Source organism: Abramis brama (assembly GCF_963993115.1).
Source record: "Abramis brama genome assembly, chromosome: 15".
NCBI lineage: Eukaryota > Metazoa > Chordata > Actinopteri > Cypriniformes > Leuciscidae > Abramis > Abramis brama.
Genome location: NC_139977.1, coordinates 24,073,894 through 24,099,830, shown reverse-complemented (window position 1 = coordinate 24,099,830; position 25,937 = coordinate 24,073,894). Strand labels below are relative to the sequence as shown.

At 37.1% G+C, this 25,937-nt stretch overlaps 2 protein-coding genes across 3 annotated transcripts; both read left to right on the top strand.

Moving 5' to 3' along the window:
• Positions 1-3,148, top strand: LOC311098000 (beta-1,3-galactosyl-O-glycosyl-glycoprotein beta-1,6-N-acetylglucosaminyltransferase 4-like). The gene is made up of 2 exons (XM_084137999.1): positions 1-293; positions 1,841-3,148. The coding sequence occupies exons 1-2, from the start codon at positions 19-21 to the stop codon at positions 2,685-2,687; spliced, it is 1,122 nt and encodes a 373-aa protein (XP_083994125.1). The 5' UTR covers positions 1-18; the 3' UTR covers positions 2,688-3,148.
• A 1,806-nt stretch (positions 3,149-4,954) lies between these two features.
• fam169ab (family with sequence similarity 169 member Ab) lies at positions 4,955-25,657 on the top strand. Of its 2 annotated transcripts, none has more exons than XM_084136589.1 (13): positions 4,955-5,318; positions 11,361-11,497; positions 13,536-13,635; positions 13,748-13,833; positions 14,853-15,024; positions 15,873-16,052; positions 19,489-19,611; positions 19,849-19,907; positions 20,460-20,502; positions 20,587-20,704; positions 22,184-22,340; positions 22,580-22,744; positions 23,450-25,657. In XM_084136589.1, exons 2-13 carry the CDS (start codon positions 11,363-11,365, stop codon positions 24,425-24,427), a joined length of 2,316 nt encoding a protein of 771 aa, XP_083992715.1. In that variant the 5' UTR covers positions 4,955-5,318; positions 11,361-11,362; the 3' UTR covers positions 24,428-25,657. The 2 variants fall into 2 exon arrangements, with proteins under 2 accessions (XP_083992715.1, XP_083992714.1); XM_084136588.1 differs by having other exon boundaries at positions 19,849-19,943.
• Positions 25,658-25,937: the final 280 nt, after the last annotated feature.

The window sequence follows — 25,937 nt, the reverse complement described above, 5'->3', positions numbered from 1 at the left end:
TTTGAGAGGCCACGGCTTATGGTACAATATGGCATTAATTGCACAGCAATATATGAAATGGAACCAGTGGAAGTGGGCAAAACTTTAGCCATCCGCAAGCAAAAAATCTACGTATCAGCAACTGACCAGACTATCGCTGATGCCACCTCTAGTTGTGATCAGATTGCGACGCACGGCTATGATGCGATTCAAGGGACTGAATTTGAGCGTGAATTTCCTCTTGCTTACTCTTTGGTTGTTCACCAGGATGCAGCTCTTGTGGAGCGGATACTCAGGGCTATTTATATGCCGCATAACATACACTCCTGAACAAAATCTTAAGACCGGGGGAAACATTGCAAGTATTCGCATTTCACGCTGGTGGATCATAACCGGGTTGTAAGTACTGCTTCAGAATGCCAAAAAAAGAAACAGGAGCAAGAGACAAAAAATAGAGAGTAGGCAATTTATTGAAAACGGCATTTAAACTCAAACAGGCTGTTCATCAGCTGATCAAAAGTTTAAGACCATAGCCATAAAAAGGTAAAATCTGCACAAAAATATGGCTTTCATGTCATTGTTCTTCAGGCAGTCACACTGTCATGATCTCCTGATGGCAAAGGCAAAAAGGCTTTCTCTCTTTTTGGATTGTTGAGCTGCACAAGCAAGGCCTCTCGCAACGTGCCATCGCTGCTGAGGTTGGACGCAGTAAGACAATCATTTTACATTTCTTAAAAGATCCTAAAAGTTATGGGACAAAAAAGTCAAGTGGTAGACCCAAAAAAATTTCACCTGCACTGAGCCGCAGGATCCGACGGGTTGTCCGTGAAGACACAGGTCGATCCTCGACCCAAATTAAGGCCCTTACTGATGCTGACTGCAGCCCAATAACCATAAGACGGCATCTGCGAGAGAAGGGCTTCAAGAACAAAAAACGTCTTCAAAGGCCATGTCTCCTCCCACGCCACAAACTTGCCCGTTTGGAATTTGCAAGGGAGCACCAAACATGGGACAATGGAAGGTGGAAGAAAGTTTTATTCTCTGACGAGAAAAAAATTAACCTGGACGGTCCTGATGGCTTCCAACGTTACTGGCATGACAAGGAGATCCCACCGGAGATGTTTTCTACGCGGCACAGTGGAGGAGGCTCCATCATGATCTGGGGTGCTTTTTCCTTCAATGGGAAAATGGAGCTTCAGGTTGTGCAGGGGCGTCAAATGGCGGCTGGCTATGTGGATCTGTTGCAGCGGGCATCCCTCTTGACTGAGGGCCCCCGTCTGTGCGGTAATGACTGGGTCTTTTAACAGGACAACGCTGCAATTCACAACGCCCGCCTGACGAAGAACTTCTTCCAGGAGAATAACGTCGCTCTTTTGGACCATCCTGCGTGTTCCCCTGATCTAAATCCCATTGAGAACATTTGGGGATGGATGGCAAGGGAAGTTTACAAAAACGGACGTCAGTTCCAGACCGTGGATGCCCTTCGTGAAGCCATCTTCACCACATGGAGCAACGTTCCCAGCAGCCTCCAGGAAAAAGTCGCATCAAGCATGCCGAAGCAAGTGTTTGAAGTGATCAACAAGAACGGGGGGGCTACTCACTACTGAGTCTTTTTTTGACACTTTTAGTTCTGTTGTGGGTTTATTTTTGGGCTATGGTCTTAAACTTTTGATCAGCTGATGAACAGCCTGTTTGAGTTTAAATGCAGTTTTCAATAAATTGCCTACTCTATATTTTTTTGTGTCTTGCTCCTGTTTCTTCTTTTGGCATTTTGAAGCAGCACTTACAACCCGGTTATGATCCACCAGCGCGAAATGCGTAAAACTTGGAATGCTTCCCCCGGTCTTAAGATTTTGTTCAGGAGTGTATATTGCATACATTATGATCTGAAGTCCTCAGCTGACTTTATTTCAGCAATGAAAGGTCTGGCCCGCTGCATCCCCAACGTCTTCATTGCCTCTAAACTGGAGAGGGTGCAGTATGCAGGCATCTCACGACTCAAAGCGGATCTGAATTGCCTGTCTGACCTGCTAGATTCTGAGGTAAAGTGGAAGTATGTCATCAACCTGTGTGGTCAGGACTTTCCACTGCGGACAAACGCTGAGCTGGTGTCGGATCTAAAGGAGTTGAAAGGCAGGAACATGGTGGAGAGCAAGCGGCCTGAAGGAAAGGAATGGCGCTGGAGTGTTCATCATATCCTGAAAAATGACAATTCTGAGTACTATGAAACACCAGTCACCACTTCTGAGGAGAAATCTCCACCACCTTACAACATTGAAATGTTTGTGGGCAGTGCATACTTTACTCTCTCAAGGGAATTTGTGGTTTTTGTTCACTGGAGTTTCCTAGCCAGGGATTTCTTGGCTTGGTCTGAGGACACATACTCGCCTGACGAACATTTCTGGGCGACTCTGGTTCGTGTGCCTGGAGTACCAGGTGAGGTGCCAAGATCTGATCCTGAAATCTCAGAACTGATAAGTAAAACTCGCCTAGTGAAGTGGTCATATTTAGAAGAGAATCTTTACCCACCGTGCACTGGAGACCATGTGCGAGAAGTGTGTATTTATGGTGCTGCTGAGCTCAGGTGGCTCCTAAACTACGGCCACTGGTTTGCTAATAAAGTAGATCCAAAAGTGGATCCTGTTCTTATGGAATGTTTAGAAGAAAAGCTTGGAGAAAAACGTCTGAATGTGCAGAGTAAAGTATAAACAATGGGTTCTCGTCCTGGAGTTCGCTGTAATACTGACTGCCTGGCTGGATAAGTTATTCTCTGCCGCCCCCTGCTGTGTACAAAGCAATAGAGCATGCGTTGGCACGCCACTGTTAAGATGTTCTATGGGGCTTAGTGCAACTTTACAAAACCAACAAGGTGCACTTAATGGGGAATGCCCTTGTGAAAATGATATGGAAACCTTTTGTCACCTAAAATATCATATTACTGAACATAGGAGTGCAATTACAAGAGGTGATATAACAAATCCAGAATTGAAACATAAATGTGATTAGAATGTAATTCTAATATTGACCAAATTCTAAAAAGATGAGAGGGATTTTAGATTTTAGACTTTTTATTTTAAAAGTTTATTTCCTAAACATGAAAAGTTGGGTCTAAGAATTGTTATGACACTGAAAATTAAAATAATGTATATAAAATGTGTATGTATGTGTTTGTGCCGTGGTAATGAAGGTATATTTATCTTATTAGTTTTTATATATTTTAATATTTACTTTTTGTATAAAATAGGGGTTAATAATTTATCATAAAAAAGAGGCTTTTGCTCTATTGGTCAGACCCTATGGCCAGCTTCGGCTCCATACCGGCGTGATGAATCTGATTGGGATGAATATTTGAATGCTACAGACCTCAATCTGAATTCTGACTTGCAGCGTGAATCATAATGACACCGTGTTTGTTCGTTGGCCAGTTCTTTTGTTCTGAGCCAGGTTTCTCCCAAAGTTTCTAAGTTTCTGTCACCTGATGGAGTTTGGGTTCCTTGCCACTTTCGCCTCTGGCTTAGTTGGGGACAGTATTCAACAATATTATTGATCTGACTGTATTGATGCTGTTGAATGAGAACTGAACTGAGCTGGACGATGACATCACTTTTTGCAGAACTGCTTTATGAAATGAACTAATTTAATAATTGATGATCTTTACAACGAAACTCAATCAACATTGACCTGACCTTAGCTGAACAACAGCCGAAATGCATAATTTGAAACAATCTGTATAAAGCGCTATATAAATAAAGGTGACTTGGCTTTTGGTTTGTTTGGTGGCCTGTCTTGGTGTGTCATATGATTGATCCTCTGATTTGTTCTAACGCTCGGATTAGTTTATTGCAATCTTGTCTTGGATTGCATTTAAATGGGTTTTCTCCATTTGCTATTTTTTCCCGTGTGTGGAAATGTGTTGGCAAAATAAAGAATTTTGATTCTATCATTTCTCCACTCCACAAGTTCTGCTGGTTTTGTTTTTGTGATCCATTATTAACATAGGATGATCATTAGCTCTCGACTGAGCAGTTTGCAGTACTCTTTCTTTTAAAACATCTTAGCAAAAAATACTAATAAATAAGTTCAAGCAATACTAAAGTTAACACAATTGAAAAAGAAAGCGTGATAATGCGTGTAATGTAGTCCTCAGCCCTATACCATCAACATTTTTGTGAATTGTTATATCATCATGCAGCTCAGCTTCAAACAATATGAATGTATGAATATTTATCATACCAATAAAGTACCTTAAAACTGATGAATGTAATCTGCTTATTATAAGGGATGAATAACACATCTAATTAACACTGACATTATATGTGAATCTATACAGGACACAATTCAGCACATTCCTCTAAAATATCTGCAAGTTTACAACTGATGTGCTATTTTAGTATGTACTATAGTTCATTTTTATGTTTTCAGGTTTCATTTTAATTTTAGTTTAGGTTTTAGTAATTTTGTTATATGATTGTCATGTTTATCAACTTTATTTTATTTCAGTTATAGTTTTAGTAATTTTCGGTTAAAAAAATGTTAAGCATGTTTTCAATTTAGTTTTCATTTGTATCTTTTTAATCCATTAAAGCTTACGTAAATCTTAATACATAAATTACATAGGACATTAAACCTAAAACTATAATGAAAAATTGGACATAACCCTTATTATATTCAAAAAACTTTTTACAGCCTGTTTGATCTTTTTATTTAGCCTATTTATTTTCAGCAATTTCGTACTTTATTTAACTGTCTGGCACTTTAGCACAGAATCTCTGTTGCTCTTAAGCAATTTGTTATGAAGCATACTGTGCATTCCCTCAGATAATCAATTTCTCAATCTGCCATTACTATAGCTCAGCTATTTTTGTACAAATTCACCAGATTTACATGACACCAGCTTTAACCTGATAGCCAATGCAAGACTATGGTCTATTTTTACACCTCCACTTAGGCTACACCTCCACAAACTTATCCTCTTGCACTTATACGTCACATTCTACATACGGTAACCTGTGAAAGCTGACCTTTCCTTACCTAATGCACAACAATCTTTTTCGTGGAATTTTGATAGATGGGAGTATATTTTGCCTCTCAAGACACTTAAACACAAGAGAAATATAGTAAATTCCTCAAATCCTTTACTTTTTTGTGGAGATGTTTGAGACCTCGCACACCCCGTAGAAAGCTAGCTCTATGGTGCGCGCGCAGGGCTAACCGCGTCTCCGAGCTGACGCTATTAACATCAGTCGGAGGTTCCGTGCGTATATCGGCTATTGGATTAAAAAACTCGCCAAAAAGGAACATTTAAAACGCTTAAAAACCACATCGTCAGCAGGGCTAAGGTGAGTCGACAGTTTTCCTCCAGTCGCGTGCATGGCAGATAGTTTCTCGAGTAGCCTATTGTGAAAACGAACTGAACTGGCACGGCCCAGTATTGGGGATGCAGTTTATTTAGACGTCTCATATTAAATATAATTAGCAATAATATATCTTTACGGTTGTATCTTTCATAATCACTCAAGTGTGGTCGTATTTGAGACTTTGTGTTGAAATGTTGCATTATATTCGTGGACATTTTGTTACAATCAAAGAACAAAATGTGCATGCGACTTCAGGTGAGGCGCACAAATATTGGGTAAAAGATGGGCTTGCGCACTCACGCGCTTTACGAAACTCGTGTTTAGCCTACTTTATGAGTTCTGAATCTGCGTGCATTTACAATAAATGGTGTCATTATATTAATTGCGGGTATGTGAACTTTATAATTCTCTTACTATCATTTAGACTTTTAAATTATGTTTGAGTTTCAATGTAACACCTAGTGATAAAACAATCTTTTAGTTTTTTATTTTAATGTAGTTTTTAATGTAGTCATGACGCTGTTTTTTTGTTGGTGGTAGAGCAACATGATTAGACACATTTTCTGACACACCCCCCTGAGTCTGAATCGTATCCTGCACATTATAAAACAAAGATGCTTCGTTTATAATTGTATTTTTTTTAAACCATTATCGGTTATTTTGAATAAAGGCTATGGAGCTAAATTTGGGAGCTAGCGATGTCCAATTCGTGAACGAATCGTAACTTCAAATTTCATGATTCAGTTTGAACCGGTTACAAAACCGATCTGAACAGATCCGTCTCTTTGGGACAAACATGAGAACCGATGATGAGTGAGTTAATGAACTAGTGAAAATTAAATGACTTGACTACGAATAGTAGATGTTAAAGTAGGCTGAACCGTAATGGAATACATTTATTTACAACTTAATTGTATGACTGAATCATGGCTGCAAAAAACCTTGCACACAATTACAATAAACGCCCATCATAAAACGTGAATCAGTTTTTGAACAGATTCTGTGAAACGAACTGTTCGAAAGAACCGATTCTTTACAATAACTGGAGCTTGTGAGGTGGTCGTGTCATATCATATACTTCTTCTATGGAAAGAGAACATTGTGTTCTTTTTGAATGAGTAAAGAGATCGAGAGAGAGAGAGAGAGAGCAGTTCTGTTCAAAGATTCATGAATTATTTAGTTTTGCTTACCAGTCCACCAGGGTAAAAAAAATGATGCCTAAATATAATTTAATGTAGTTTGATTTGTTAACCAATCACTAAAAGTGCGCATATGTGTGATCAACACATTTTTTTATTGTCTCTATAAAATCTGTTAAAATCAGTTTTGTTTAGGCTTTGAACTCTGATTCAAACAATTGAAACAAACTTTCATCTCCAAGTTATTGTGTAGTTTTGCTTTCTAGTCATGTCCTTTTTGACCAAACCTGTTCAATCCAGCACTAGAGTTCAAACAACTCTCCCTTCCCTCAGAAACATCACATTTCTCACACACACCCTCCTTGTTTTTATGACAACAGGATCTTTCCACCATCTGTTATATCTCCTTTCACTCTAGTTTGAGTTTTCAACTTTCACTGTCATTTTTTAATTCCATTTTTTCAAAATATGTACAGTGGCATAGCATTTAGGAACTAGTAAAACATGTTTTGCGTCGTCTTAATAGCCTTTGACCTCAATTGTCAGCATAAGTGTTGATTAACCATGAGGCACTGCCTTCAGAATTTTCTTTTTGTGCTTGACAACTAATTCTTTCTGACACTGTGAGTATGAGAGAATGAGTGAATTGGCTCACATGTTATGTAGCCTAAGGATAGCTGTGGCGATCACGCACCCATTCACACAGTCTTTATTGTCTGCTTGTGTGTTACGACCAGCCATTCCATGTTCAGGTCATGACTAGGCCTCTACTATTTTTAATATATAAAAGAGACTATATCAGCAACTCTAAGATTTTAAAAAACGTTTTTTTATCTGAGTTTTAGATCAGCATGACTTCCCTTCCACGTGCAGTGGCTGTAATGCACTAATAACCCCTCCTGCTGATTTTAGCTTTGGATTGATTAAGTTAATTGGCTTTACCTGCTCTCCTTGCGTGTACGTGATACTACAACAGAGGCAAGAATAGATTCAAAAAGCCCTTGTCGTGAACCATGGCTGTAGACACAGGATTGTAAGGAGTTTCGGATTGCTGGCTTCACTCAAGAGTGGGGGTTGCATTGATTTTGGCCAAAGCGAGACCCCTGGTAGTTTGGAATGCTATGTGCTTAGTTGCAAACATAGTGTGTGTTTTAAGGAAGAGACATTTTCACTGGTTTTAGAGTTCTATGCGCTATCATTTTTTCTGCTTGTAAATTTTTTTCACACTTTGGGGAGTTTTTTTATTTTTTTATTTTTAAGAATACTTTTATTCAGCAAGGATGCATTAACTTGATCAAAAGTGATTCTAAAGACATTTATAATGTTACAAAAGATTTCTATGTTGTTAAACAAACAATTTTCCTTTAAATCCTTCTTTAAAAAAAAAAGAAAAGAGCACTAATTATTATTTTTTTTTTTAATCTTACCAACTCCAAACATCCAATAGTGCATCCTGAATCATTTAGCTTATTATGCTTAGAAATACTTCAGTTAAAAGTCCTGTATGTGTACATTATGTGTGCGTACCTTAAGTTCTAGCTGACAAAGTTTTCTCTGTCTGCATATCAGAGCGTTTGCTCAGTAACTGAGCACATTCTATACATTCTACACTGAGAGCAGAATGTGCTGGGGGCCCCAACCGTTTATTTCCGGCCTTTCCTGTAGACAGCTGTTACGCAACATGCGGCGCTGCACAACATGCTATTGATTGGTTTTAGCTTTTGCACACATTAATGAACTTAATTTTGACCGATGCTAAACCTGCATTTAACAGTAAATCAAAAGTAAGAGCATTAAAAAAATTGTCTTTTTATATGATATTAGTTGGATAATGCAAATTCAAGTATATTACATTAATGGGATAGTTCACCCAAAAATTAAAATTATTCCATGATTTACTCACCCTCAAGCCATCCTAGGTGTATATATCTTCTTTCAGACAAACACAATCTGAGATATATTTAAATATATCCTGGCTCTTCCATGCTTTATAATGGGATTGAATGGGGGGTGAGATTTTGAAGGCCAACAAAAATGCACTCATCCATCATAAAAGTAATCCATACATCTCCAGGGGGTTAATAAAGACCTTTATTATAAAGACCTTCTGAATGTGTTTGTGAAAAAAACAAATTCATATTTAAAACTTTATTTTTTTTGTTAACAACTTTTTGATTTTTCTTTTTCAAAGTCAAGAAAAACAAAAATACAAAGCAAAAAGCAACTATACAAGTCTAGAACCCACCCCACCCCACCCTACCCCTGGTAGACTTCAAGAAAATAAAAATCAAATACAAACATATAATGTAGACCCAAAAAACAATAATAATAATAAAAATATATATATATAAAAATAAAAATAAATGGATTACATAGATGTTGACAGATGTTGAAAAAGTTGACACAATATCAAAAGCAGCATGCCATAAATTCACAGTCTTAAAGGGATACTCCACTTTTTTTGGAAATAGGCTAATTTTACAACTCCCCCAGAGTTAAACAGTTGAGTTTTACCGTTTTCGAATCCATTCAACCGAACTCCGGGTCTGGCGGTACCACTTTTAGCATAGCTTTGCATAGATCATTGAATCGGACAGGACCATTAGCATCTCTCTCAAAAAAATGATCAAAGAGTTTCAATATTTTTCCTATTTAAAACTTGACTCTTCTGTAGTTACATCGTGTACTAAGACCGACAGAAAATGAAAAGTTGCGATTTTCTAGGCTGATATGGCTAGGAACTATACTCTCATTCCTGCGTAATAATCAAGAAACTTTGCTGCCGTACCATGAGTCCAGCAGGCGTAATGATATGACGCAGCGCCTGAAAATAGTCCCCAGCTCGGTAACTTCCAATGTGACTGGGACTAAGTTTGTCTAACCTATTAGACCTATTTTCAGGTGCTGCGTCATATCATTACTCCTGCTGGACTCATGGTACGGCAGCAAAGTTTCTTCATTATTACGCAGGAATGAGAGTATAGTTCCTAGCCATATCAGCCTAGAAAATCACAACTTTTCATTTTCCGTCGGTCTTAGTACATGATGCAACTACAGAAGAGTCAAGTTTTAAATAGGAAAAATATCGAAACTCTTTTCAAGTCATTTTTTTGAGAGAGATGCTAATGGTCCTGTCCGATTCAATGATCTATGCTAAGCTATGCTAAAAGTGGTACCGCCAGACCCGGAGATCGGCTGAATGGATTCGAAAACGGTAAAACTCAACTGTTTAACTCTGGGGGAGTTGTAAAATGAGCCTATTTCCAAAAAAAGTGGAGTATCCCTTTAACATTGGATCCATGCATATGAGAAGTTGAGAGTTCCATATTTAAAACTTTATTAGCTATAATAACTAGCTTCCGGCAGATGACCGTACGCATACTGCTCAAGTCGCCACAAGAGTAACCCGCGATGTATGACGTAGGAGTGTCGTAAGCTTAGACGCCTCCCACGGTTTAAACAAATAGGGCTGTGCAACAAACTCAAGCTCCTCTTCTCTTATATCGAAATCCTCTGAAATTTCTCTTTAAAATTTCTCATTTTAGACTTTTATTTTTTAATTCATGCCAACTTGAACTCTTTTTGTGCATTCTGTCTCGCTATGATCTTTGATTTATTTGCATGAAACATAAGTTGGTTTCCCTGATCGTGTGCAGGCCGCTCCGAGCCTCAGGTCCTGTGGTGCGCCCCCCTCTGGCACATGTAAAGAGATCATGCATTCCACTGGATGAATGCCAGATATGATGGGTGTGTTTTGGTGCCTGGTTGGGTTTTTGTGGTTCAAGGCTGATGCGTGTGACTGTGTGGGATGTGCCTGTAAGGATAAATGTAATATTGATTTCTTGTGTGTGTGCACCGTGTCCTTGAAAGTCACAGCTCTAGAATCTCGAACATTGTAACAAGAGAAGAAAATTGTATCATAAATTCTATGGCAAGTAAAAAAAGTGGTCGATCATGGTTCATAGTGCTCTGATGGACACCTACACTCATCCCTGGCCTTTTATGATTTTTTTTTTTTTTTTTTAAAGCATCGAAGCTTGCCTGGGTGTGTGTAAATGTGATTGGGAATTTGTGTGTGTGTGTGCGCACTACTGTTCGGTCTGATTGTCAGTGTGACACAGATAGTTGTTGAGAGGGGATTCATTGAGGCCAGCTGAGGATGGACAGCAGCCAATTGTGATGTTCAGGATAGTGTCTGCACTGTTGGAACAGAGACACTGTTTATGAATTTGTGTTTTGTCTCCGCTTTGTTTGGATAAAATGTGTTTGTGTATTTCTTTTTTTAGGTTTGTATATGGTCGAAATAGTATGTGCAGGGAATTATGAGTTAGTGTGAAAGCTGTTTGAGTGGAAGTGTTGAGTTTTAATGAAGCAAAACCTTGATTTCAGTATCCAATTAGTAGAGATGCACATCACACTTACAAGCATGTAAACATCCCTTATGACCAATTAATTATTCTGTACACAATCTGATTATATGAGATACATTTTTTTTATATGAGATTTAAATTAAGTCCATTGTCATGCTTAACTACACGTAACAAAGCTCAGTGTTGATTGCAGAATTTCTGACAGAATAGGGATCATCCCCATCAACCTTTCTGGCTCTCATTTGGATCAATCCTACATTCTCACAACAAACCTTTTTCTATTCATAACTAATGGCAGCTCCTATATGGCTATATAGCAAAAATCTTTCTGTACAACCTTATGATACCATGCAGCTGATGGACCCAAAGGAGGACTTGAAGGACCTATTAAAAAAAAAAAGTCTATAGGGGTTTAAACCGTGATCAGTAAAAAACAATTGACATTATTGTGTTATTGAGGAATTTGTATTTTTGCTTTTTTTGTGTGTCATTTTTGTGACCTCTGACCCCTGCAGGGATGGAGTTCCCTGTAGATGTGTTGGTGTCTGGGAGACATGAGGACTTGGAAAGTTCAGCCCAGAGCTACATGAACAAACTGATTTACAGCAACCCAGATAACACACAATACCTTACCCTGCCCAGCACCAGAAAGGTAAAACACACACACACACACACACACACACACACACACACACACAGACCAGAGCTCAGATAACACTAATATAGCCCTTTTTTGCATAAAGTTATATCCAATTTTACAAGTTTATTTTTGCCACGGCAATATAACACCTAAAACAACCATAATGAGAGGAACTCTACAGCTCAAATAATACACAAGTTTTGTACTGAAAAGTTAAAAGGTTAGTTCACCCAAAAATGAAAATTCTTTCATTAACTACTCACTTTCGTTCATCTTCTGAGAGCTTTCTTATCCCTCAATAGACGGGCTATGCAACTGACACTTTGACGCTTCAAGAAGTTCATAAAGAGACCGTAAAACTAATCCATATGAATTGAGAGGTTTAGTCCACATTTTCAGAAGAGACTCGATCGCTTAATATGATGAACAGATTGAATTTAGGCTTTTATTCACATATGAACATTGATCAGCGATCATAAACGGAAGCTCAACCGAATCTGCTTGACGCATGAGAACAAGATGATGAACGAAGGGTTTTGGAATGACATGAGGGTGAGTAAATGATGACAGAATTAAACATTTTGGGTGAACTAACCCTTTAATGTCAGGGCTGCACGATAGTGATTAAACTGATAATCACGATTATTTTGCCTAAAAATATAATCCTGATTAATAATCCCGATTAATATTCAGATATTCCAGAGAAAGTTAACACGCACACACATTTATTATAGGCTAGTTATCAAAAGGGGTAACAGACAGACTAGCTGCACCTGTATGACATTCAAGCAGAATTTCACAATGGACATCGTTAAACTTCAACATGTTTGTCGCTTAGCATTTTTTTACAGCCCAGAGAGAGCATGTGGCCATGGTTGCCAGGTTAAGAAGATTAAGTAAATCACTGGACAGAAAACGTATCCTTTTAAGAGAAAAGCTCCGTTTAGGTGATTTACCGTCGTGCTCAACAGTTTACATACACCTTGCAGAATCTGAAAAATGTTAATTATTGCATGAAATATAGTAAAATAAGAGGGATAACACAAAATGCATGTTATTTTTTTATTTAGTACTGTCCTGAATAAGATATTTTACTTAAAATATGTTTACATATAGTCCACAAGACAAAAATATTGCTGAATTTATAAACATGACCCTGTTCAAATGTTTACACACCCTTCATTCTTAATACTGTTTGTCATTACCTGGATGATCCACGGCTGTTATTTTGTGATGGTTGTTCTTGAGTCCCTTGTTTGTTCTGAGCAGTTAAACTGCCCAATGTTCTTTAGAAAAATCCTTCAGGTCCTGAAAAATCTTCCGTTTTCCAGCATCTTTTGCATATTTGAACCCTTTCCAGTAGTGACTCTGTGATTTTGAGACCCATCTTTTCACACTGAGGACAACTGAAGGACTCATACACAACTATTACAAAAGGTTAAAACATTCACTGATGCTCCAGAAGGAGAAACAATGCATTGAGCCGGGGGGTGAGAACTTTTGGAATTTGAAGAACAAGGTAAATTGTACTTGGTTTGTCTTCCGGGAAACATTCTGTTGCTTCCGAAGGGCAGTACTAAATGAAAAACAATGTTTTTTAAACAAAATAAGAAAAATCTGGATGACATCATCCTGTTCAAAAGTGAAAAAAAAAAAAAACTTTTTTCTGAATAAAAAATAACTTGCATTTTGTATGATCCCTTATTTTGTTAAAATAATGAACATTTTGCAGATTCTGCAAGGTGTATGTAAACTTTTGAGCACGACTGTATGCTCTTGACATCTGGCAACCGCAAGCAGTAAAGATAGTGGAGGCTGGTTACCAATTCAAGAGAACGGAAATGTCAAATTGTCAAAACGTTTTCACGACAAATAACCAGCAATATTGCAATGGTTATTTTTAATTAATCGAGAGAAGCAGTCGTTATCACGACTAAAATACAATTAATCGTACAACCCTAATTAATATAAGTGCTTTTTTAAAATCACTTTTTTTTTTTTTTTAAATGTGGAAATTCCTTTAAGAATCCTGTGCTTCTGGCTCTTTTAGATCCGAATCAGTCCTGCCAATGTCGGGTTTGTTCCTCTTTATGGAACCAACCTCAAACACAAAGTCCTGGCTCTGTTTGCTCCTGAGGACCAGTTCACAGGTAACCCATTTTCTTGCCCCTTACCTATGATAACATCTTGGATGGTCAGTTTCTTAGACTCTTATTTTTCTTTATTCCTCTTCTTCTCCCTTTTCTTGTTTTTTTATCTTAGCTGTGGCATTGTTCTTGGCTGATCAGTGGTACACAGTGGAAGATATTCTCAGAACGTCAAATCCTACAAGAGAAGGCCTTGCGAAGGTAATCTTTAATTTTTTGGAATGGTTTGGGTTTTTGATGAAATTATTCAGACACATTTTTGTACTTTGAACAGTGTCTATTTAGAAGGTTGCGTATTTGCCAACTAAAATAAGTTCACTAAAACAGGAATCTGGCATTTTCTTCGAGGCCTTGTTAAGGACTTGCAAATGTTCTCAAGCACCCCTACGATGATCTTGTGTTTTTATATATATAAAATGTGTTTTGGTATGTGTGTGAATGTTTAATTATAGTGAGAGAAGAGGAAACAATAGGGAGTGTTTGAGGAGTGAAATGTAGTGGTTTGGCCAAACAAATAATTGCAAACAGGCAGTAGTTTGTTGCTGAACAGTGAGCCTTTGTTTCAGACTCTATACTTTGCATACATGGGCTTGCTTTCATAATTCCTCACAACAAGATCCTGAAATAGTTTTCTAAATGTACACATAGGCACTCTTTCTCTCACTCACTCAAAAATACACAAAGCACTCATCTTCTTTGGGCTTGTATTCGTTCATTCCACTGTGCTGTGTAGCGTAACACATTCCATGTGTTGTAATATCCTGTGAGACAGACTGGATCTTCTGCAGGAATGTCATCTTTATTACTTGACTGTTGCCTTACGTTGTACACCTGTTGCTTAAAGTCGGCATGAAATTAAAAATCATATTTTTTCTAAATGCATGTTATCGATCTTATTGTGAACAAGTCATCCATGCAAATGTTTCATTTTCCTTTTTTTTTTTTTTTTTTTTTACTTGTAAATTTTAATCAAAATGTCATAATCTTTCTGTAAAACGACAGGCTTCACTCTGGTGTCGAATGCCAGACTTCTCCAATATTTAGTCCAGTTTAACTTCTTTCTTACACAGAGTTTCACACAGATGCGTACTTCACAATATAGAAGAAAAGATGCCACTACTTCTGTTACATCATGACTTTAAGGCCCGAAAAGCCACATGCAAACTTAATGTTCCTCAAACACCATTAATTCTCTTTTGTGCATAATTGTGTTTGGGCAGGTAAGGTCTGTGGGCGAGAGGATAGTCTTATATGTGCTGAACCGCATCATTTACCGGACGGCGGAAATGGGTTCAAACGAGGTGCCGTTCCTGTGCCATGGAGAAGATGCCTTTGCCAAAATCCTCTGGATGAATGGAGAGGCGGTGGGCTTCTACTCTGTCAAATCTAAAGGTCGGTCCTTCTCCCAGGAGAGTGTGGCAGTGCGGTAGACGCATTGCTCATTCTTCCCTCCTGTGTAAGTTTTCATCATAAACAATCTACAGTGTACTTCATTAAAGGATGAGTGAGATATAAAACCAGGTGTTGCCAAGCTCATAAGATTCTGTTATGTGGCCTAGGACTAAAGATTTGGGCTTGTAAAGGAAGGTTAAAAGACTGCTAAAAAAATTAACATTATTTTTATTATTATCCCGAGAAAGATTTGATAGACCTAGAAGCAGTCATTTAAAATCCCATTTCTGCCCACATAAAAAAAAATATATACATGCATAGTCATAATGAGTCAGTAGTAAATAATGAGATAAGGCAATTATGGCACCTTTTAATTTTCATCTAATAATTATGACTTGGTATGTCATAATTTTGACTTCATATCATAATTGTTAGTGTCACAATTATGATTGCCATAATTTAGGCTTTTTATGTCATAACTATGACTTGGGATCTAAATTTCAACTTGTGTAATAATTATGACTTTCATAATTTGTCATAATTCGGTATTTTTATATCATAATTATGACATTATCTCACAATTTTGTACTTTTTTTTGTCATAATTGTGACTTACCAAAGCATGATTCTTTTTCTTATGTAGTGGAATGGCTATAACTCTATGTGGGTAATTATATTGGATATTATTATTATTATCCAATACAAGTTTTACTGGTAGTAAATATAAGTGTCACTGTTCAAGATAAAGATCTAAACAATTTTTTACTGGTATTGTAGATGGAAACCAGTGAAACATGCAGTGGTTTTGCTCCAGATGTTTCTTCCATCCGTGTTCATTCTCATCCACAGGTAGCTTGTGTAATACCTTTGTGAGCCAGTGTTACCTACTTCCGGTCATGGACTCTATATTTGTGCGGAAGGATCACCGGGGTAACGGTCATGGCTTGCAGATGTTGGAGGACTTTGTGGACTCTTTTAAAGATGAAGAACTAGGCTTAAAATACCCTTTAACATTGGCAATGCAAAAGGGTAAGACATCTGCTTCACTTTTTTGTATGCCTCTCTACAAGGAAGGAAAAAACATTTGAATGAGGGTCACAGTGTTGAACTTTAGTAATCAAATGACTCCACAATGTTATTGTATTGAGAACCTGTTTTGATACTTGCTCAAAGCTATATTCAGGGTTCGTACGGGTGCTTGGAATCCTTGAAAATGCTTGAATTTTGATGTTGTGTTTTCAAGGTTTGAAAAGTGCTTAAATTTTGGATAAAATGCTTAAAAATGCTTGAAATTGTAACTGTTTCTTTCACAACAAATACCTATCTGACTCAATAGTTTGTTTATTAAATGGAGGAATAAAATTTAGCCCTTCAGATACAGAGCGATTTGCGATTACGCTGGCCAGAGCAAAGGTTTCCACGCTTGTTTGGATGCCCCGTTTTTATTGGTCACGTGATACATTTTGAAAAATAAAACTTGTGATTTGCTTAAATATCTGATCCTTCTGCTATTACAAAACACAATTTTGGCTGTTTATAGCATTATCTCTTTTAAGCTTTAAAATGGACCTTGAAAGTGCTTGAAATGTGCTTGAATTTGACCTTGGAAAAGGTGTACGAACCCTGTATATTGACATTTTGTCTGATTATCACATTTTGAAAAGGGAGTTTAAAACCGTTTGGGGTCAGTAAGATGAAGAAATTTTAAATCTTTTAAAATAACATCAACATAAGTGACAGTAAAAAAAAAAATTATCTTATGAAAAGATTTATATTTCAAATAAATGCTGTTTTTTAAACTTTCTATTAAAAGAGTCTTGGAAAAATTTATTTTCCACAAAAGAATATTAAACAGCACAGCTGTTTTCAACATTGGTAATAATAATAAATGTTTCTTGAGCAGCAAATCAGCATATTAGAATGATTTCTGAAGGATCATGTGACACTGAAGACTTGAGTAATGATACTGAAAATTCAGCTTTGCCATCACAGGAATAAATGACATTTTTAAAATGTATTAAAATAGAAAAACGTTATTTGAAATTGTAATTAGGCGCCAAGCACTGAAAGTGCGTAGGCACCTATTGAAATCGTTGCCGTTCTTCTTCTTCTTCTTATTATTATTATTATTCCGTTTCTTCTTCCACTCTGGAAGTCTATGCAGCTCATAGAACCGGTTGCGGGAAAGTTATGAACTTTGGCGTACTGATAGAGGATAGTCTGAAATGTCACCATAACAAATCTAACTCAATTCCTCTAGCGCCACCAACTTTCCAAAGATTCACTCATGTTTATGCTAATAACTTTTGTACCGTATGGGCTAGAAACATTTTTATTAGTTTTTCCTCTGATTCCTTAGCTCAGGCCGATTCGAATGCACCATATAACATCATTTTCTGTCATGAAAATCTTCCCGCCATTTTGAATTTTTCATGGAAATCGAACCAGATTATCTTCAGACCATGCCGACAAAAAGTTATGGAATTCATATAATTCGTCAAACCGTTCTCGAATACCGTGCAAACAAATTTTACGTAGCGCTTGTGAAAACAGACGTAAGGCTGTATCTCCGCAACGCTTTATTGTATTCAGACCAAACTTGGTACATGTCATCACAAGCATGCTGCGTTTAGGCGCAGCGTCACCTACTGGTCCGGAGATATGTATCTTTGCTGATAACTTCTGAACAGTTTGTCCAAAAAACATAAAAGTGGTCACGTTAGATTCAGGGCATCATGCCGAGTCGACTGATATCCAATTTTTCTAGATCAACCATTTTAGGCGTCGGCCATTTTGAATTTTGTACCAAAATGCTGTATTTTATGAACGCACGAACGCATCGTTATGAAACTCGGTATGGATCATCAGTACGATGCCCTGAAGGAACCTGAGAAGTTACGAACCAGCGCCACCTAGTGGTAAAATTTAATTTTCAAATGCTTATAACTCTAGGTGTGGTTGATTTATTTTCAGGGGAGATTCCTGAATCCTTGCCGAGTCCAACGATACCAAAGATGCTAGGTTTTGCCTTACGTTTTGTGTAGTGTTGTGATTTAGCGCTTAAAAAAACATTGGCCAATATGTTCGAAACCGTTACACCGACCGAGACGAAACTACCGTTGGAAGTTCGGAAACATAGGTCGTTGGCCATGCACTAATGCCCAAATGTCAAAATAGTAATAGTAAGTGGCAAGAAAATGCAAACAACGTCAGGTGTGGATAATTATTATTATTTTTTTTACATATAAATGTCTATAACTCCAAAATGAAATGAGATATTTTCACCATATTTGACACACACATGTATGGGGTCACTCTGAGGACATATAAAAAAACTAGTGGGATTTTGCCTCTTTTTGGCGATATAATAGAACAAAACATGAAATTGCCATTGACTTCAATACAGTATTGTGATATAAAATGCTATACTTAATGAACACATTAGTGCATCGTTACGAAACTCGTTATGAGTCATCGGCACCATGCCTTGAAGGTACTCAAAAAGTTTAAGGGCAGCACCACCTTGTGGTAAAGAAGTTATAACAAAATTTCCAAAAATAAATTTGCGTATTGTAATGAATTAATAGGTCTTAATAGATTTCTTGGGTTATGCCAAAAACATAGATACCAATTTTGCCATAGTCAGCCAAACTTCCTGTCCGCCATCTTTATTTTCTTTTAAAACCTACTTTTTTCACCTATTGGTCAAAAGTGACAAACCATTAGGCCTAAATCATATTATTAGTGACTGTATATATATATACAGTCACTAATAATATGATTTAGGCCTAATGGTTTGTATATATGCTGCCTGGACATCACAGTAAATTTGAAGGTCCTATCTTTATATCTAGATGTTTAGCTTTAATATTTTAGTAAAAAGGCTAAAGTACCTCAGAGAATTTATATCTCTAATGTATCCCATTTAAAGCATTCAACGCCTTAATACAAGACAATGGCTGTATGACTTCAAATCACCAACTCATAGCAATGGTCCCTTTATTAATAATATTTAGGTCTTTATTATGTGTTTTGAGGATTATGATTTTTTACTTTAAAAGACTATTTATCCTAACTTAAGTATTAAGTATTTATCCTAACTTTTTATCTTTTGATCATCTTAAAATGTCTTTAATTGCTCATTGTTGCAGTTGGTCTGACACTCCCAGACATGTTGGCATGGTTTGTTGTCTTCTTTGAAGGTGGCCCCGTTAATGGCTGCTTGCAGCTATATAATTTCATAATAATACTGTTTTACTGTATTTCTGATCAAATTAATGCAGTCTTGGTGAGCAGAAGAGACTTCTTTAAAAAAAATCTTACTGACCCTATACTGTATTGTATTTTAAATGTCTATATTTCATTATTTACTTTTACTTTATATTATTATAATTATAAAGTAAAAATTCTATAATATGTTTACTAAGTGTATAAAAATAATTTTGATGAGTATGATGTTCTCCAGTATGCAGACAGTACCTGAGCAAGTACCCAGTCGATGTGGATCTGCTGTGGGAGGTGGAAGGAGTTGGAGGTCCCTACCAGAAAGTGAAAGTGGCAAACAAACTTGGCTCTTTGATACTACAGTGTAAGCTTTTGCAATGGCTCTGCCTGGGTCGCATACATCACTGACCCTCTAATATTAATTTTGAGATTCCTGCTAAAATGCTAGCATTTTTAGCTGTATTTTTTTCTAAAAATACCGGCCTTTACCAGTGTATATCTCATTGCAAGTAACATCACACTATCAGTTAAATTTCACAACGACAACAGTTGATTTATAGGTTAGATATTAGGTTTATTGTTTGTGTCTGTCTCCATACAGGTAACAATAGCTCATGGGCAGCAGAGGAAGGCAAAAATGGAGAGGTTGCAGTTAATGAGGTGAAGATGACTGAGGAGAGCTGCCTGGACATCACAGTAAATTTGAAGATCCTATCTTTATATCTAGATGTTTTTTTAGCTTTAATATTTTAGTAAAAAGGCTAAAGTAGCTCAGAGAATTTATATCTCTAATGTATCCCATTTAAAGCATTCAAAGCCTTAATACAAGACAATGGCTGTATGACTTCAAATCACCAACTCATAGCAATGGTCCTTTTATTAATAATATTTAGGTCTTTATTACGTGTTTTGAGGATTATGATTTTTTACTTTAAAAGACTATTTATCCTAACTTAAGTATTTGTCAGTTACACGTTTGAATGTTTGTGTTTAGCATCAATATATTGCTAAGAAAAACATTCTAACTGGTGGTTTCTGCTGGATATTTTTAAACGAGTTGTTCATACAACAAATATGTAGTTTATCACATTCCTACTTTGTTGTGCTATTTTTTTTCTCTGCATGTGAAATAAAATATTTACGTGTAGATATTTAAAGAATCGGTTAACCCTTGACTGAAAAGAGTGACTTGTTTTAATTTTGGTTTTACAGGAAGATGTGGTGGTTGTCAACAAACATCTTACAGTAGCAGAAGGTTTGAAGTTTTGTTCTAAAAACACCCTTTCCTGCTAAATTCTAGTGGGTTTTAAAACCATTTTTTTCTTTCTTCTTGCTGTAGAAATTAACGACTTGCCCATTTCCACACGTACGCGGAGCATCGAATGCAAACAAAAGAAAAGGCAGAGGGAAGAACCAGAAGAGAGTGATGTGGAGAACCAACCTGAAAAAATGAGCAGGTCTCTAAAACCCCTCAAGATTGCAGTAATGGGGATTTACTCATGTGTGCCACTGAGATCAAATGCATATCACATTGCATCAGATGGGCTCTTAATGACCCTCTGCCATGGGTATGATAGTAAACTGTTGATATTAAATACTGACAGGATAAAATATAGTACAAGAAAAGCATTTTTACTGTGGAAAAAAATCCCATAGACATGCAATGAAGGAAGGAGTGGCCCAAACCACCCTGAAAACCACATAAACACTTTACAGTAAGGTTCAATTTGTTAACGTTAATTAATACATTAGGTATCATGAGCTAATGATGAACAATTTTTACAGCATTTATTAAGATAGGGCAATGTTAATTTATAAATACTGGATTATAAATTCATGTTTGTTCATAATATACTAAATATTGCTGTATTATTTAAAAAAGGTAATGTATTAGTATAAATTAAAGGGGTGGTTGATTATGATTTCACTTTTTTAACTTTAGTTAGTGTGTAATGTTGCTGTTTGAGCATAAACAACATCTGCAAAGTTACAATGTTCAAAGTTCAAAGCAAAGGGAGATATTTGCTTTTAAAGAAATCGCTTTTTAAGGACTACAACAAATGGCTGGTAGGGACTACACAATATTCCTCCCGGGTTAGTGACATCACCAACCCTAGAATTTACATAAACCCCGCCCCCGGAACACGATTTATAGATTATCAAGACAGAATATGCTAATCAATGACTAGAAGATAACTATAAGCTACATAAATTCATCAACTAACCATTCAGAAACGTCCTGTTGCATTCTACATGTTGTCACCTCTTTTTGAGTCTCCATCATTGTCTGAATCCAGTTTGAACATAAAAGGATAAAAGTTTTTGAAATTTTCAGTGCATGTCTGTGTGAGTGCAAGCTCTTGAAGCTCCACCCTCTGTGCCAGGAGCAGCAGCTCATTTGCATTTAAAGGTACAGAGACAAAACGGTGTGTTTTTGCTCACCCTCAAAAATTGACAACTTTAACATGCTATATAAAAATATCTGTGGGGTATTTTGAGCTAAAACTTCACATACACACTCTGGGGACATCAAAGACTTATTTTGCATCTTGTGAAAAGGGCATTATACCACCCCTTTAACATTATTTTTAGGGTTATACTACCATTCAAAATGTTGGGGTCTGTGAGATGTTTTTGAAAGTAGTCTCTTATATGCTCACCAAGGCTGCATTTATTTAATAAAAAAAAGTTTATTTTAATACATTTTGCAGTGTAATTTATTTCTAAGCTGAATTTCTAGCATCATTACACAGTCTTCAGTGTTACATGATCCTTCAGAAATCATTATAATATGCTGATTTGCTGCACAATTAATGTTGAAAACTGTTGTGCAGCTTAATATTTCTGTACCACAAAATATAATGTAAAAAATCTAGTAGGATTGGATTATTTTTATTGTCTTTTTGTTTCATTTAAAATCTGTAATTTGTCTTTAGATTGGTTGAACCAGAAGCAGAGACAGAACCTGATGCTGTTGTACCTGAGACTAAACAACACAGGGATGGAGAAAATGGAGAACATGAAGAAGAAACATCTGTCCAGATGGAGGAGGCCGTGACCACCGAGGCTCCTGCGACAGACACAGAAATTCTGGTGAGGGACAGGGGGCTAAACACAGCGGCAACCTTTGTTGGATGTCTTATCTGGTACATTACTTCATCATTAGTTTAGTATAATATGTAAGGACGAACAAGTTGACAAACAACGGTTGTCAATGTAAATTATGTTTGTGGTTCATGAAACAATTGTGTACCAGAGATGCAAACTTTTACACATGCAAATATGTGCACACCCAAACCTCAGGTATACAATTTCTATGTCTCTCTTTAAAGGTGGCAGAAGTCAATGGAGAAATAAGTGACAGCCAGGAAGTGAATGTTGAGAGGTCAGCAGACACATCAGAGGATGCACAGGCCGACCAAGTATGCCCACTAGAGCCAGAAGCTGTCATCCAAAATGGCGCTGCTGAGGAGATGGAGGTAGAGAAAGAAGCACAGGTAAGCCATTTAGTTCAGGAATGAGGTCAAGGTTGAAATGTTGCATGGTTTGAGCAATCTGTATACGCTACTCTTGCAAAGTTTGAACTTGGTAAGATGTCTCTTATTTTGAACTCTTTTCTATTTTAACATTTTAAAATGAATGAATGAATTTTCAACATCATTACTCCAGTCTTCAGTGTCACATGATTCTTCAGAAATCATTCTAAAATGCTTATTTGCTGCTCAAGATACATTACTTATTATTGTCAATGTTAAAAGAAAACAGTTGTGGTGCTCAATATTTTTGTGGAAATGGTGATGCATTTTTTTCAGGATTCTTTGAGTTCAAAAAGAGTGAAAAAGAACATTATTTATTTGAAATAGAAATATTTTATAACATTGTTAAAGTCTTTACTTTTAATCAATTTAATGCGTCCTTGCTGAATAAAAGTATTAATTTCTTTCAAAACACATCTTATTGACCTCGAACTTTTGAACATTGGTGTATATTATAAATAATAACAACAGATCTCAGTTACTGGCAGTGCTGATAAACTCTTTAAAAAACTGGCTTTAATATTGTCATGTGGGCAATGCAAAGTTAAAATCCTACTCTTCTTCTTCCTTTCTTTTTTTTTGATGATGATTAAGAACATCAATGTTACTCCTTCATATTAGATTAGAACTAAATATATTCACTATTATCCCATTTGTCTTATGAAGGATGACATCATCGACACACCTAAGGAGTCTGAGGAACCATCTGAAGGGGTGGAGCAGATCGACCAAGAACTTGTTGCTGAGGAGAAACAGGAAGCAGAGGCAGAAGTTGCTCTTCCTGTTGAGGAGGAAGGGGAAGTTGAGCGGAAACAGGAAGGGGAAGTTGAGCAGGAACAGGATGGGGAAGTTGAGCAGGAACAGGATGGGGAAGTTGAGCAGGAAAAGGATGAGGATGTAACTTCTGCAGTTGAGGAAACTGAGGACACTCATCCACCAGCTGTTCCTGAGGCTCCAGTCCTTCAGACTGACCTGATTGAGTGTGTTTCCTCTGTGCAGGACAGTGAGGCTTCAGAGGAACCAGCCGTTCCTGAGCAAGAAGCTCCAGAGGAGGAGCTTCAGACGGACACTTTTCCTAATGCTACAGGTGAAGAAGAGGTTATTATAGAGACCAAGGGGCCAACTATGAACCTAGAAGATGAGACGGCCTCTGATGAGCCACTTGAGACAGAGGAAAGCCAGCCTGCCATGGAGGATTCTGAAAAAGAGGGGCCAGAGGAAGAGAAACCGCCTGAGACTGATGAAAAAGATGAACAGAAAGAAGAGGAGGACACCGTCACCACTGAAGATGACGATGAAGGGAAAAGCTCAGACGAAACTCACGATTCTTCTCCTGGGGTTCGAGTTCTCAGAGGAGGCAGGGGCAAACCAGTCCCGCCAACACCCAAGCGCACATCCGGTAGACTGAGCAAAGCTGTGGTCGTACAGGTGCTCGATGAGGAGTTTGATGATGAAGAAGAAGAGGAGGATGAAAATCTCACAAGCACTGAAGAGGAGAAGGGGAGCACAGAGGAAGATGAAGCTGCCAAACACAATTCTGAAGATGAGGAAGAGCCTCCGGTGATTGACAGGAGAGTGTTGCGGAGAAAAACCAGAGTGATCCAGTCCACACCCACAAAAGCAAAAAGACGCAGTAAAAACTGAGTACATTCATTCTTCATGACACTCCACTACACTACATTTAAAAAAACACAGTATGAAAGTGAGCAGCACTACTGGAATAGAGCGTGTTGATCGTCTTTTATACTTGTAACAAGTGTTCTTTACAACATCTAGGTTTTGGTTTAGGTTTTGTTTTAATACTAAAAGACAAAATTCAAACAAAAATAGGCAGTAGTTTATGTTAGTATGTCGTAAGCACAGCCATTCATTTACAGTACTGACTGCTAACAGTTATAACTGTGATTTTTAATCACTTTTCTTTTGATTTACCTTTTATAATTTACTTATTTACTGATCCACTGCTTAAAAAAAGCAGCTAAGCTTGCGAATTACCCATAATTTCCCAGTTATAATGTGAAGATCTTATATTAGATGTGCAGTGAATTGAGTTTCACTAATATTGTTTCAGATTTTGTGATATTTCAAGTTCTTACAAGTGTTAAACATTAAAAACCATTTGAATTTTAATTGTCTTCTCAAACAGTTAAGGTTTCAAGGAAACCCTTCTGCGATTTCACGTGATAATTACAGGGTTTTTTGAGTGTTTTCACAAAATGTGAATTAATGTGCATGTCCGTACATACATACACAAGTAAATATGACAATTTCCATTTTTGGGTGAACCTATCCCTTTAAGAAATGTAATATCAAGATTTGTGTTGACGCCGTTAGAATTGTACTCGTCCTGAATTCAATTAACCTTTTTTAAATTCTAAACATCACCTTTTCCCCCCTAAAAATCTAAACCCACTTGTTATCAAATCCCATATTTCACATCCATATTTTGTTTAAGCTGTGAAAGAAGCTCGCACTGTTACAGTTTGAGTTTTAACACTCCATTGGGCGACCACATGAGGGCGCACTTGGATGCTAAAAAAAGCCATTGCTGGCGTCTGTTCACACTCTTTCAAGACTGTTGTTTGTCTTCACCGTTATCTCACTGTTAATAGGACGGTTGCTTGCATTTTATATCAGGTGGAAATATGAGAGAACACTAGAAATCACCATTTTATGTGAATTCTTCCAGATTTTCTCTCAACTTAAAGGAGTCAAAGGTCATGCTTTTTGTTGAGAGGAAAAGTAGAGCATTTTTGATCAGAATCTTTTGTGCTTTAAACTTTATTTACTTGTTTTAGGTGTTTGAGCAATATTTTTCTGGAGTAGTTTTCTCAAACTGATTTTCCTGTAGTAAATAAATACCTTTCTTGTATATGTTCCTTGTCCTCCTCAGTTTTTTCAACCCAGTTTCTTTCACACAAGTGCATAAATATTAATGCTCTGTGTGAACATACACATATGGATGAGGCAGAGTGATTTTCTACAGCTGTAGGGTTGAATGATATTTCGGTGCCAATCATTTGCTAAGCAAGGTTTGTCAGAGTGCATGTTCCGCCTCTTTTGTGTTTTCTAACAAAAGCCGCCCAGCTGGCTTCCTCTGCCTTACCATACCTTGTTCTTCCTGCTTTTATCCATTTTAGCAAATTTTAGGCAA